The 15,155-nt window shown below is 32.8% G+C and overlaps 1 protein-coding gene across 1 annotated transcript; it reads left to right on the forward strand.

The window, feature by feature from the left end:
* The first annotated feature begins 3,077 nt into the window (after nt 1–3,077).
* On the forward strand, nt 3,078–9,489 carry LOC125845386 (vesicle-associated protein 1-3). The gene is made up of 8 exons (XM_049524891.1): nt 3,078–3,294; nt 3,533–3,603; nt 3,697–3,778; nt 4,018–4,133; nt 4,221–4,382; nt 4,467–4,514; nt 7,759–7,836; nt 9,068–9,489. The coding sequence occupies exons 1-8, from the start codon at nt 3,243–3,245 to the stop codon at nt 9,179–9,181; spliced, it is 723 nt and encodes a 240-aa protein (XP_049380848.1). The 5' UTR covers nt 3,078–3,242; the 3' UTR covers nt 9,182–9,489.
* The last annotated feature ends 5,666 nt before the right edge of the window (nt 9,490–15,155 follow it).

The following is a 15,155-nucleotide window of genomic DNA, read 5'->3' on the forward strand; positions in this document are numbered from 1 at the left end:
TTGAGATCCATTTAAATTATATACTTATTTTTTAAAACTATCAAATAAAGCAATAATATTAACACTATTATTTTAGTTTCTTTCTCTCTGATATCGACTATCACTATTATTTTTTTGCTCTGATTATTGCATTATTTCATTTTTGTTACTACTCTTTCTCTTATTTGTTGTGTACTACTTTGCATTTCGAATTATTCTGTTGTTATTGCTCTCCGATCTGTATCCCCCTTTTTCGAACTATTTGGTAGCTTTATTTAAGGTTAAGGTCTAACGGAAACAAACTCTCTATCTCTACGAAATAGGGATAACTTTAGCGTATGTTTTACCCTTTTTAAATCACACTTATGAAATTATACTAAATATACTATTATTGATGAGTATCATTTCTATCCAACTTGATTGGACACATAAAGGATGCTTGGTATTCATATTTTTTACCAATACTTGTAAAAAGGGTGATAAAAATGAGGGAGGTTGTGAATTCTTAGTAACAAACTTGCAGCATTGATCTTACTATACTTGTAAAAAAATGAATGCATATTTTCAATTGATTGGTATGGTCTTCTCAAAAGGTATGAGGTATGGCGGGTAAAAAGTCAGAAAGTCCGCATATTCCCGCCAATCTTAATTTTTTTTCTTGAAAATATTAGCTTGGGTACACTTAATTGCTTTATTTGATAGTTTTACAAAATAAAAATAGTTGATAGCTTTGTTGTTTTTAATATTAAGATGAGTATATAATTTAAACGGAAAAGGGCCAAAAATACCCTTGAACTATTTGAAAAGGTCTAAAATACCCCTCCATCCACCTTTTTGGTCAATCTCTACCCTTAAAACTAATTGCCACTTTTTTAAAAATTATTATTATTATTATTCGTTACATGTCATTTTCTTATTGGATAAATTAAATCTCAACCCATTTAGTTTTCTCCTACCCACCGATTGTAGTGAACATGACCCAAACCCAATTAGAAGACCCATTGAAAAATAAAATACATTATAGGGAAAAGGGACAAATATACCCCCGAACTTTCGAAAATGGTATGTCAATACTTATACTTTTCGTCCACTAGAGCCCTTATCGTCCAATAATCAGTACACATTTACCCCTCCCACTAACGAAACACTCATTGTGTACACGTGTCGCAATCCTATGCCACAACCCGAATTGACCATTTTTTTAACCCAAATTTCAAAATCCACCCATAACCCATTTAACCCACCCGATTTACCCACGAATAAACTCTTTGAAATCCTAAAGAAAAATCCTAAAGTTTATTTATTTATGTTAAACTTTACACGCATTTTAAAAAATATGATTGTAATAAGAATTTTGTTGTAATACTCTTATTAATTAATGGATTGTTTTAGTAAAACTTAATTTTTGAAATTATTTTTTCAACAACTTCCTAATCACTTTCCCTTAACAACATGGGTCCCACATTTTCCATCATTCTTCTTCTGTAATTCTTCTTCTCTAATTCTTCGGTTGATTTCTTCAAAATTCTTCTATTACTGTTCCTCTAGTTCCTGCAAGGAAGAAAAAATGGAAATTTCATGGAGTAAAAAGCATCAAAATCATCACCTCCACCACTCTCCTCCTGCGCTGCTGCCGTCGATGTCTTCTTCTATTGCTCCTCCCTTTCATTCCCTTCCCCCACCACTTCCCCACCCAACCTACTCCTTACCTGCAGCTTCTACAACACCTCCCCCTTCCTGAAATCCTTATCCTTTACTAACTCCTCCTTCCCGAAATCCTTATCCTTAGCCTCCGCCGCCACCTCCATCGCCATGGTCGGCGGTGTCGTATGTGGGTTACCAAAATGCGAAGAAGATTAAAAATGATGTTAATGTTGATAAAGATACTATCAGGGTTCATGTTAATGAATTCAATAAGGATTTCCATTTTTTTTAAGGATTTTAGAGAGTTTATTTGTGGGTAAATCGGGTGGGTTAAATGGGTTATGGGTGGGTTTTGAAATTTGAGTTAAAAAAATTGGTCAATTTGGGTTGTGGCGTAAGATTGCACCACGTGTACACAATAAGTGTTCCGTTAGTGGGAGGGGTAAATATGTACTGATTATTGGACGACAAGGGCTTTGATGGACGAAAAGTATGACGAAGGGTATTGACATACCATTTTTGAAAGTTTGAGGGTATAATTGTCCTTTTACCCTATAATGTATTTTATTTTTCAATCATAATACATCACTATTTCACCTGCTTCCAATTGATGGTCAATAATTATATAAGAAGCAAGATTTATTACTAGTATTTAGCGTTTATATCAAACTATTAAATTCTCTTTTTGTTTCATAATAAGTGATATTTTTAGCTTGAACATACCATTTATAAAATTACTTACTCCTAAAAAATAAGAAGAGTTTCTATTTACTTATAATTAAGTGCCTTAAAAAAGAAGCAACTCTTTAATGAATTCTTGATTAGGTAAAACTTAGCCTATTTAAATGAGGATAAAATTGATAAATTACCCCTTTTGATTTTGTGATAAACTAATTATTTTAAAACAAAATGAAAATACGACAGCACCAATTTTGAAAGAAAGAAAGTACAAAATAAATGTAATTCAACCACAAGTTTGTGACTTTATTATGATTAAATGACAAAATAAATTATTGCATTCAATATAAATATTGAATGACTTGACTTCCCATTCTGATGCACATCAAACAAAGGAAGCAATTCTATTAAAATATTGCTTCCTCTTCCATTTTTGTTAAAAAAAAAAGTAACAAGTTATATTTTAATTTATTATTTTCTAGGTAAGAAAAAAAATCTATTTTGTAGGACCAATAAATAATTAATCTTATTAATCAAAAATAAAATTAATTTGCCATTTGGGTTGGTAGCACATGCGAAGGAGTTTTGCCAACTCAAAACACCAATCTCATTGAGGAGTTCTGTCCAACCTGTTTTTACATTTATATCCTCGAGTTTCACATCTCCTTCACCACTCGATATCGTAAATTTAGTCATGATATAAGGGTAATAATGGAATAAAAAAGTTAATTTGCTAAGATTTCCTTCCACCGAAGTCTCGAAAATATTATTATTCAAATCTCATAAGATTACCTAAAACAAGCCCAGAAAATAATTAATTTCATTTTCCTCATTGTCAGGTTCTTCGGCGCTGACTAAAAATCTCCGATCATTCTCAGTGAAGAACAAAACAATAAAAATAAAACCCTAGATATGTTTGGGTAATTGGTTCAGACGTAGCCATGACCACCGGTGAATTCATCAATATTTATCCCACAGAGCTCAAATTTCCATGTAAGCTCATAGTTTTTTTAATTGTTTGCTATCATAAGTTTCTTTTTCCTCAGATTTTATCGATTTTTTGTTCAATTTATTGATGGGTTTCGCTTAATTAATCGAGTACCAATGTGGGTTTTATCCCTTTTGATTTCTTGGCGAATGTTAACCATTAGGGAGAATCATTCTTATTTAGCTGAGTTTTGATTAATTTGGGTATTGATTTTTTTGTTGTTCGTGGGCTTGTATTGAAAAGTTGAGTTGAGGAAGCAGAGTGCATGTTCTATGCAATTAAGTAACAAGACTGATCAATACATTGCATTCAAGGTAACTAATTTGGAGATTTATTAGCTTAATTTAATCAACCCAAGTTATGTTAGATGTGTAAAATGTTGAGTTGTTCTCTTCTGTGTTGGAAAGGTTAAGACGACCAACCCCAAGAAGTACTGTGTTAGGCCTAATGCTGGTGTTGTTTTGCCTGGATCTTCATGCAATGTCACAGGTAACATTTCCTTTCTATTTGTTCGTTGATTGCGCCTTTTGAATTACCCCTTCTGTCCCAATTTATTTGACGCGTTTCTTCTTTTGTGATGTCCTAGTATTGAAGTTAAATTAATATTTTTTAACTCAGTGTCTTGTGAAATGCAATTATATAGAATTTGAAGGAGATTGTATTAGATACAGGCAACAAAATGTAGTTGAATTGATTCTTTAATATATAAGTTGTGGTGGATTTTGTAGTTACAATGCAAGCGCAGAAAGAGGCACCTCCTGATATGCAGTGTAAGGATAAGTTTCTAATTCAGAGTGCTATAGCACCCACTGGTACAACTAATAAAGATGTCACTCCAGAGATTGTGAGTTGCTTACAACCATTAAGCAATGTTTTTCTGGCTCTTTTAGTATTATGGTTTACTGAAGTTGGTATTTCCATTTGCTTCTAGTTCAATAGGGAGGATGGAAAAGTTATTGATGAATTTAAACTGAGGGTTGTTTATGTTCCCGCAAACCCTCCTTCTCCCGTGCCAGAAGGGTCTGAAGAAGGTGGTTCTCCCAGGGCATCGTTGACTGAAGATGATAGTAAAAGCACTTCACTTCCAGAAGCAGTAAGTGTCTGAATTTATATTTTTTTTGTGATTCTTCCCCAACTATGAGCTAAGCTAAAGTTCTCTTCTTGACCTTAATATTAGGTGTCACGATCATTGGAGGAGTCCAAAGCAAAATCATCCCCTTCAGAGGTGAAACATATTGCTTTCACATAAAAAAAACATTACATCAATCTGTGCATGCATGCTGTAGACCTATTGGTTCTGTATTATCGTAGAAGCTGCACAGTCAAGTTTACCTAATTCTTTAATATGTTTCTAGGAAATGAGGTTATGGGAAGAGAACTATTCACTTTTGATTTAACTGTCATTAGACGAATGGTTCTAGGAAATAAGGTTAAGGGAAGCGAACTATTCAGTTCTGGAATGGATTTCTAAACCGTCCTTTGGAGAAGTGGTATTCTCATATTAATATTTTTTAAAACATAATGATCCTGACCTGACAGTGCAGTAAAAAATTTTCCTTTCATAGTGCCTTATCAGCAGCTTGATGCCTAACGGAATGGATGATAATTTTGGGTTTCTATTGAAGTTTAGGTGACTTTATGTCAACAACATACCCAGTGTAATCCACAAGTGGGGTCTGGGAGGGTAGAGTGGATGCAAAACCCTTACCACTACCTTGTGGAGGTAGAGAGGCTGTTTCTGAAAGATCCCCGGCTCAAGTGCTTCCTCATAAATTTAGCAAAACTAAATGAACCTTTCCTCTTGTTTTCTGAAAAACCAGATGCCTCCTCCCCTGCAACTGAAAGTTAAAGGTGAATGCTCTGTAGATTTGGTACAAGCTGATAGGTTCCTGCTTTTCCCATGCCAGATATTTGTGAAGTTCATCTAGCGGTTGAACCCTGATCCGTCTGGTATCTTTCTTGGATGGTTTCAGCTCCACAATTTCTCTGCGTCGGCACAAGATTTCAGAATTCTTTATGTGCCATTTCAGCGTCTTTTCTGAACCTCTTCCTCTAACCTTCTTAAACGAGTGCAAAGAAAGAATACTTTCTCTTTCATTCCGAAAAGAAGTTAATTTTGCAACTCCCGATTTGTATCATTTTGTTAGAACTGGACGGCAAGTTGAGAATTTACTTAAATGCCTGATCAAAATAGACATGGTGATGGTGAAACTTGCACTTTTGGGGACCTGAGAGAGGGCTGGTAATATAGGTCAAGAGTGGGAGAAGTGGAGGTCGATGGCACGGCTGGATATGGTTAAGAGAAGGGATGACAAGGTTGAGGGAAGGAGGGGGTTGGAAAGGTTTGCTGGGGCATGGAGTAAGTTGGGAAAAGGGAGCCTTGCTGGGCCATGAGAGCTGTGGACAAGGGAGGTTAGTGACCCACCTAGAGATATGAATGGGTTGGGTCAACCCATTAAAGGTTAACCAATCTTTGGTTTTCTTCATTTTTCGTCTCTTAAAATTTAAGCAAATTCTAATATATTGTAAGGTTAAATTAGAATGAAATTTATAATTTCTGTTGACATGATTGTGGTTTAAAACATGTAGTATAAGTGGTGGGCTGTATCTCAAAGGAGTATTCACATAAGCATGGAGGTCTAAGTAATTCTGTTCTTCCTATGATACCTCTTTACAATTAAGTCTATCTGCTTATCAATACTGTCACGATATCCTCTCCTTTCCTTTGCCCTCCAGAATTCTTTCCAATGCCACTTTTTTAGCTTTCCATTGGGACTCCTTATGGAAAATTTCCAAGATGGATAACTTTAACCAAGAACCCCAATACCGATTTCAGCTCTTTCTCCAACATTTGTCATTATAACTACCACCCAAATGTTGACAATAGCATGTTCACAGGTTAATTTTCAGAATCGAGTCCCAAGTGTCAGGTAACCTGGAGTATTTAGTTTGCTTTATGTACTTATCTCTGACCCATAACAGAAGGATAATAGATCTTCCTGAATTCATTAAATCATGCCTAACATTGAGTCTATCCAATACACACATTTTCACTTTTTGTAATTTAGGCAAGGTATATATTTATTGTAATTTGAATGTCTTTCCCTGATGTGAATAAAACTTTACAGAGGTTTGTCCACAGTACAATAGTCCACATGGTTATTCAAGATTTGACACATTTCGCTGTGTTTGTGATGATGGCTAATGGGTTGATTTATGTTTTTGGACATATGGAGAAGGCCTTTATCTATGAGTGCAGAAAAGGCTGAGATGAGAAGTTAGAAAGAAGTAATAAGTAAGGTTAACACATTGTGGGACCACAGAATTTATGTAGTTCCAGATGCAATGAATAATTTTACCTAATGTTAGGATAATGAGCAAACATTTAAGAATCTTGTCTTCGTACTTCCTTTTCATTTTTTATTTTTTTACAAAACAAAGATAAGACTATAATGGTGTTAAAGGCTGGGACTTGGGAGGACGAAATCATGATTTATCATGTTCTGGAGTTGATTTCTTTGAAAATAATTGCTGATCATCCAGGTACTGTGCTGATAACAAGTAGAATGGTCTATCCTTGTGTTAGATTCTGGTCATTCTAATTAGAATATCATGAGTGCTCTTTCTCTTCCCCTCCTTTTTTAAAAAACCTTTTTCAGATTTTCTTAAATCATCAAACACTTAGCGAGCTCTTCACATAATCTGATTAAATATAATATTTATATGGGCATTTTATTGATATATTGGAAAAGAAGATCTACTTTTTTAATTTTGTCAATAGAATCCACACAAGAAATTTTGAAAATAAAAGTGATACTTGTAGATGAAGAAGCTAAAAATTAACCAGGTAACAATGAGATATTTGTGTGAATTATTAACAGGAAACTGTTGGAGATACTCAATCACCTTTATCTCTTATAAAAGTAGTCAAATAACTAGTTATAACTTAAGAGTTATTGACATTAATAAAACATAAACATGAGAAAATTGAGAGAGCCAGAATTATTCTATCAAGTTATTGACATTAATAAAAACAAACATGAGAAAATTGTGATCGGAATTATTCTATTGAGTAATTATTGAACTTTTGAACCATAAAAATATGTCTTTTCAGTTTTTTCGCTCTTGTATATTTGGGAAAAAGACCATATGGGCATTGTGTAGTTTTGTGACATCATCTTTAGCCTTCAACCGAGGCCCAATGTGAGTTAATGAGTCTGGTGCTTCCTGTTACCCCAATTTGATTTCGTTGATCGTCAAGGACATATTGACATCCACAATTTTTCAAGTTGAAGCTTAACATGTATGATCTGTAGTAGCAGCTAGCACAATTTTCTTCTGTTGATTTCTCCTGGATGATTGAATATCCTTACTTCCTACAACTACTTCCTGGCACAATGTATTTCAACTGAAAGCTGTTTTTATCAAGTTAGTTTATGAACAATCTTTAACAAATACTTTCACTTTAGGCATGGTCTTTGATTTCGAGGTTGACTGATGAGAAAGCTTCTGCTCTTCAACAAAATCAGAAATTACGTCAGGAATTGGTACGTTTAGTGACCTTATGAAATTATGAGTCTTCCAGTTTTTGACTTGTCACTTTTTGAATTTGCTTTATCAAATTCTACTCTTTCCCCATCTCTTGGTTAAAGTTCATTTATTATTTGCTTGATTGTGGCTGGATGAAAGTATCTTTGTTTTGATGAATATGATAAAAGAATGATCTTTTAGTGAATAATAGTGATGATGCTTCAAGTAGCTTCTACTTTTGCCACTTTATTCCTTGTGATGGTGATGTTCTCTCTTCATAAAATACTGGTTTGAAATGATGGAGGGAATTCCTATTGCTTGTTGGACATGAAGACATATCTGGAGTCTAGTGCATGCATTCTGTTTGGTGAAATTTCCTTGTTTGCCCTAGTTTGAGGTAATAATTTGTTAACCATGGGTGATATTAATTTGACATTTTCTTACTTGTTCACATATGGAACTATAGAAGTTTGAGTGAAATGGCTGATTGTAAGCTACCACGGACACTATCGTCATCGGAATTTTTTTTCGAGTGAAGTGGTGGTTAGTGGTTGGTACCTATGCATCGCCTTTTTCTTGACCATATATGTTACCATAAATAGCCCCTCTATCCCACAAAGGTAGGGGTAAGATCGTAAGGTCTACCTACATCCTACCCTACCCAGAGCCCACTCATGGGATTACACTAGGTATGTTGTTGTTCTTGTAGTAATAGGGGGTTTGAAAGAGGGGAAGGAACCAGAGTTCTGAGTGGTTTCAGTTGTGAGTGGTTATGATGAGGAGGTGACTTTATATACCTGCAGTTAAACGAGTTGTTCTGGGGAGTACTCTTGGGAAGTTTTTTGTGCTTTAAATACTAGTATAATTACCAACTTGGGAACACATGCTAGCAGTTAGATGTAATATTGCTTGTGTATTCGCTTGTATAATGTGATTGGGAAGAACATTAGTTTGAAATGTGATATTTCCTTAGCTAATTGCACATCAATTTGATTTAGAAGGTGTGATCTTTACTCATGAGAAAAAGGTTGTGTGATATTATATTCTTGGATAAAGGGTGCCTACAGAGTCCCTATTCCCTACAGAATGAAGGAAATATGTAGTTCCAGTTAAGACCATAGAATTGTAACCCATGCCAAAATTATCATGTCATTATAATTAGTTGTTTTATATTGTGCATGAATTCTATGTTATGATTATTTTCCTTGGATGATTGTAAATACAGCTTCTTACTGTACAATTTTGCAGGAGCTGGTAAGAAAAGAAATCAACAAAAGCAATGCTGGTGGCGTCTCAATGTTGTTTGTCGTGCTGATTGGTCTTATAGGTCTTTTGGTTGGGTATCTGATCAAGAAGACATAGTTGGAAGGAGATGCTCTTTGGTTCATTAGTTGCGTGCCCAGAAAAACTTAAACGGCATTCGAGAATTCTATTCCCCTTTCTCTTCACAGACTTTGTGCATTAGAAGTAGGTCATTATGCAGTCATTTATAGTGTAAAAATGTTATTAGTCCATTATGGGCATTCGAAGACTTGATTTTTCGATTTGATCTAGGGGTAGGTAATGGATACAACCTTCTTATTCATTGGACTTATTTGATTCTTGTGAACAAATATTCTTCAAAAAATATTTCCCATGCTTTTCTTGAATTATAAACTTTATATTCTTTCGCAGGTTAATTGCTCGAGTTTATTTGAACAGAATGTGTGTACAAGATCACATAAATTCAGAAAAAAAGTAAAAAGTTTGTGAAGAAACTGAATTGCTAAAACATGGAATTTCAAACTGTACTAGGACAAATAAAAAGAAGAAACTCCCTTGATTGTGGAATAATAACTCAAAAATACCAAATAATCAAAAACTATTGTTGTTTTCGATCGTCAAAGAAAACTGGTTTTTGTTGAGTATCAACCTTGTTGGATTTGCCATAAGGATTGTAGGTCTCTTCAAGATTTTTGGCCTTGACAATAGCAGCCTCCTTAAATTGGTTGAAAGTTGGAACATCATAAGTATGACACAAATATACACCAAAAGCAGTTCCCGCCATGAATGTTACTGTCGTCCCGATTAATCCCATCTTCAATTGAATTGTTGAAGAGATGGTGTTTCTTTGCTTTTGATTTTTTAGTTGCAAAATTTTGGACTTTGATTTATAGGAACGTTTGTTACGTTATCTTGTTCTCCAAGAACTTTTTTTTTAAAAAAATAATATTTTTTGACCCCTTCTCCAAGATTCCAAATCCAAAGTAAATTAGACAACTATTATTTGTTTTGTTTGTGTCAAATTGTGACTCAGATAGTTTGTAGTAAGTTGAACTCTTTTTTTTTTAATGGGCCAACGAAACATAATTAATAGTTGAACAATTCAAAATACCATGTAATTTAAGTTTATACAGCACAAGAACCATTAAAAAAGAAAATAAAAATTGATTACTAATTTAACTTGTACACAAACAGCAAAGTGACTAGCTAGAAAATATTTTCCCTTTAAATTACATTTTGCATGGACTGACTGGACTCTTGATAACTTGATCATCGTGTTGGGTAATATTCTTTGAGTAAATTTCGCATATAGCCACGAGAATAAACTTAATTAGGCTCCTTAGCTATAGTTTACATATTTACATGATGTAGCTACAATTTTATTGGTAATAGGCAAGCGTATTTGTATAATTCACTATTATTTGGTATTTTATACAAAACGAAAATCCAAACTTTTTAAAAAATAATGACGGTAATTTCGATTGGAAAAAGGTAAACAATCCCTTAATTCATGGAACAGTATCTCCTTAGACTTTCATACCAAATATGACTTTCCTTCCTTCCGTAAATGTATAAATTGATTTCTATTTGTTATTGTATAAATTATTATTGATTGATTCAATTCATTGATGACTGTAGTTTATGTGGAATTAGTGTTTGTATAAATTAGTTATTTTCATACATAATTGTATAAACAGATTCTTCAAAGGTGGTTTGTATTTATATATTTTGTATATGTATAGGTCTGTTTTATTTTTGATGGAATTAGTGTTTGTATATGTATAATTGATTGGTGACTGTAGTTTATGTGGAATTAGAGTCGGTATAAATTAGCTATTTACATTTGTAATTGTATAAAATGAGTAGTGACACTGACAATTGATTATATTTGTATATGTATAATTCACATATTCTATTTTATTGGTGGAATTAGTGTTTGTATATGTATAATTGATTGATAATTATTTATTATGTGAAATTATTGCTTGTATCAATGAGCGATTTTCGGCTGTAATTGTATAAAAGGAGTAGTGACAATTGATTTGTACTCAAATATATGTATATGTATAATTCATAGCTGATTTGTACTTATATAATTGTCATAATATCTTCCAAAGCTATATTGGATGTTTCTTCATCTATAATTTTGATTGTATCTAATTATAAATCTGAAAAATCATATGAAATTGCAGTTATATATAAATACAAATCAAAAGGTTAAGAATGAAACCACAAAAAAGGAAGAAACTTAACTGCATAACAACCCTAAAAATCAGGAAGCGCGATTTGAGAGGGAAGAACTTAAATTTTCAAATTATGAAATCAATTTGTGTTGAGGGATTTAAGGAGAAAATAAGGTAAATGATTATGAAGAAAGAGAAGGAATCATTTGTATATATGGAAAGGGACAACTACACGCTTATACAAACAGAAAAGGTAAGCAACGTAATTATAACCAAAAATTGGTGGCGAGTGGTAATTAAAATAAACTCTAGCTATAATAACTAATTAACTAGTATAGGTTTGCTTAATCGTGTAATTTTTCCATATTCTTAAGCCCCAAACATTGAAGGCTTATTAAATAATTTTTCTAGATTTTAACTATATATTCAAATTGTTCATGGTTTTATTGGTTCATTAGTTGCAAAACTGTTTTAAAAAGAAATAAAGGAAGGAGGAATTTTTTTTATATATAATATCACCCTACAACATATACATGTGTAATGTGTTAGAAAAAGTACTCATTTTTGGCTTTTTGCCATTGACCCTGTACCATAGGGCACAACTAAGCAATTTATGATAGTGCAAGGAAAATTCGATATTCTATAAATTTAAAAAATTAAAATGTTTTTTTTTTTTAAATGACGTTCTATATAATTATATTTAGCCATAGACATTGAGATAGTTAGGTGATAAAACTTCTAAAAAATTATTATGTTAATTTGGAATATTTCTCAAAACGTTAAGGGGTGTCAATGGTTATAGTAAAGAAAATTATAATGAGGTTAAGTAATGTTTGAACACATGACCTCGTTGAGTTTTTGCAATACATTAACCAATAAACTAAACCTTCAACTAGTTTCAAGAGGTGTCAATTTATGTATTTATATTTATTAAACTAAAATTTGACCTCTATATACAACATAATTTTCCGACTAATGGGTGTCCTTTAAGACAAAGGGTAGGTTCGCCCAAAATACTCATACTAATGCTGTTTTTTATGTTTCAACATAGATACAACATGAGGGAATTGGCCTTATCTTTTTACAAAAGATGGTATACAATATAATGACCAAAAATAAAATCACAAGAATTCTATTTTTATTTTTTTGTTCCGTTTGTATAAAAAGAGTTATTTTTAAGTATTATTATTTTTTTTAAAAAAAGTTATATAAAGTGTCTTATAGATTGAGAGGGTATCAATACAAAATAATGAAATCGATGAAAACTTCCATATACACAAATAGATTGACGAAATCGGTGAAAATTTCTATATTCACAAATAGATGGAGAGGGTATCAAGGAAATCATCTTGAAAGAGGGAGGGTAGGTATCAATATAAAATAAGAAATCACTATATTTAATAAATGTTATGAAAACACAACTTATTTGATTGAGGATTTTTCTTTTATTTTGTATATTTGTTTTTCATTAATTTTTGTTGTACCTCCACTGATTTTATTTGATTTTTTAAATAATTTTAACTTTGTGTGATCTAGTTTTGCTGTTATCAATTCTAGTTTTCTTATTATGTGACTCTGTTCCATTCTTAGCTCTCCATTTGTAATGGAGGGATTAAAGTATTTGTTTAATTAGTATTTACTAGTTGAATTCTCATGATGTTTTCAAGTTATATAATATAATAACAAAATCGAGAGTAAGCCCTTCATCATTATGATATAAAATAAGAAGAAAAGATAATACATCTACCATGGATAAAAAGTAGTAACACACTTTTTTGGAACCTAGAAGAGACCAAAAATAATGCAAAAATAGGAAAATATTTGTATGAAGATTGTTGACAATAACAATAAAAACAAATAATAATTTATTATCTTGAAAAAAAAACCCACCTCCAACTTAGTAAAATACTTAATTTGGTAATGTCGTCTCTACCCCTTACCCATTGATGGGGTCGGGTCTGGTTTAGTTGGGCCTGGGCCTCGTTTGTATCCATCAAAATTCTGTGTTTTACGGTGGGCCTTCTCAAGCTCCCTAACCTTCACATATGTAGATTGGGCCCACTCATTGATTTTGGGCACTGTATAGTTTTGTGCAATATATACTCCACACAGAGTACCCAACATGAATCTGAAGAGGCCCATCTTTTACTTATTTGTTTGTTGAAATTCAACCAAAGATTTTTCTTTTAATCGCCATGAGGTGATGGATGATCTCTATATATATAATTACTTAGTTCAATATCTTATCCTCCAAGTAATATTTTTATAATTTGTTTTTATTTAAATGTTACCCCTTCTCCAAGAGTCAAATCCCAATTCTCAATCAACTCGTACCATTGTGAATATATTAGATTTTGTTTTTCATTATAATTGATTTTGGGGTTATTGGCACTTATGACCTTATTTTGTGCTAATCTTTAATTTATGACTCTAGTAACAAATAAAAATTGTGAGGCATAAATATATATATTTTATATCATAATTTATCTCATGTCGTGGTTTCAGTTTTTAAAGAACTTGTTCTTCATTAGGCATAAGTTCAATTGTTGAAGACAAATTTTTTAAAACAATCCATTAAGGGATATTTGTGTCATTTAAACTATTGAATTACCACTTGACTACAACGAATCTTACTTCTGCCGTCTTATTTAACCTCAATAAATATACAAGAGCAGAGCTCCAGTTAAATTGTAATCAAACATTTCAATAAGTTTTCCACCTAACTAGATTTTGTTTTGGTAAGTTTCGTCAAATAAATAATAAATCATATTTCTAGTCAAATATTGTAAAGGAAAGGTAACAAGATTTATATTTCACACATAGTTACAAGAACTTAAATACAAACAAACACTCTCACTCTCAAAACACTCTTAACTAGATTTATATAAGAAATTTAAACTATTCTTTATTTTAGAGATATCTGAGTCCCCCAACATAAATAACGAATCACTCTTGACCACCTTCATTTGGGTTGAAATTCTCCGGCCCATTGTTTTTATAAGGCTTATTGTTGAGATCTCTAGGCCTGACCCAGCTAGGATGGACAGCGTTATTCTTGTTCGGTTTATCACTAACTTCATTAGGATCCATGGGCCTGGCCCAATCTTGATCGAGAACTTTATTATTGTTTTGTTCTTCATTGTTATCTAAAGTCTTGGGCCTATTGAGATTCATGGGCCTCGGATGGACAACTTCATTGTTCTCTTCTTCACCAGCTTCATTACCATAGAAATTCTCGGGCCTCCGATAGTTCCTCTCATGATACTTGGCCCGGAACCAACAATCATGGGCCCGATGACCTTCATTAGGATTGAAATAATCGGGCCTACGATAGGCCTGATCAAGCTCATGGGCCCGATGACGTTCATTAGGATTGAAATTCTCGGGCCTGCGATAGGCCTGTTCAAGCTCACGGGCCTTGACACAACCAGAATGGGCCCAGTCACCTATTCTTGGAACTCTGTAGTGTTGGGCAACATAGATTCCAAAAAGAGAGCCCAAAATGAATGTAAAGCCTCTTCCACTGCCCATTTATGATTGTAGATATTAATTGAAATTTTGTTAATTGTCTTTGTGCCTTAGTTACTAGTTTTGTATGAGAGCTATCGTATTTATATCAATTGGGAAATACATGAAACTGTTTCTAAATTGGATATCTTGTCTTCCAAGTTCATTTTATTTATTTTTCTACTTAAAATAATGGTCATAATAACCCCTTCCCCAAGAGTCAACTTTCCAACTCATAGTAAAGTAAAGAAGGGAAATCTTTGACTTCCAACATGTAAATGTTGGTGATTGGATAATTAACAAACTAACACAGATAAGGAAGGAGCTGATAGTGATGTGATTTGTATTAGTTTAGATTTTTATAAATAAGATTATCAGTAAAA

This window comes from Solanum stenotomum, chromosome 1 (assembly GCF_019186545.1).
Source record: "Solanum stenotomum isolate F172 chromosome 1, ASM1918654v1, whole genome shotgun sequence".
Lineage (NCBI taxonomy): Eukaryota > Viridiplantae > Streptophyta > Magnoliopsida > Solanales > Solanaceae > Solanum > Solanum stenotomum.

Excerpts from the sequence above, each read along its gene's own strand:
- LOC125845386 (XM_049524891.1), top strand. The coding sequence starts at position 3,243 with ATGACCACCGGTGAATTCATCAATATTTATCCCACAGAGCTCAAATTT. Across the intron at positions 4,134-4,220 it reads AAGATGTCACTCCAGAGATT|TTCAATAGGGAGGATGGAAA; the intron begins GTGAGTTGCTTA and ends ATTTGCTTCTAG. Across the intron at positions 4,515-7,758 it reads CAAAATCATCCCCTTCAGAG|GCATGGTCTTTGATTTCGAG; the intron begins GTGAAACATATT and ends CTTTCACTTTAG.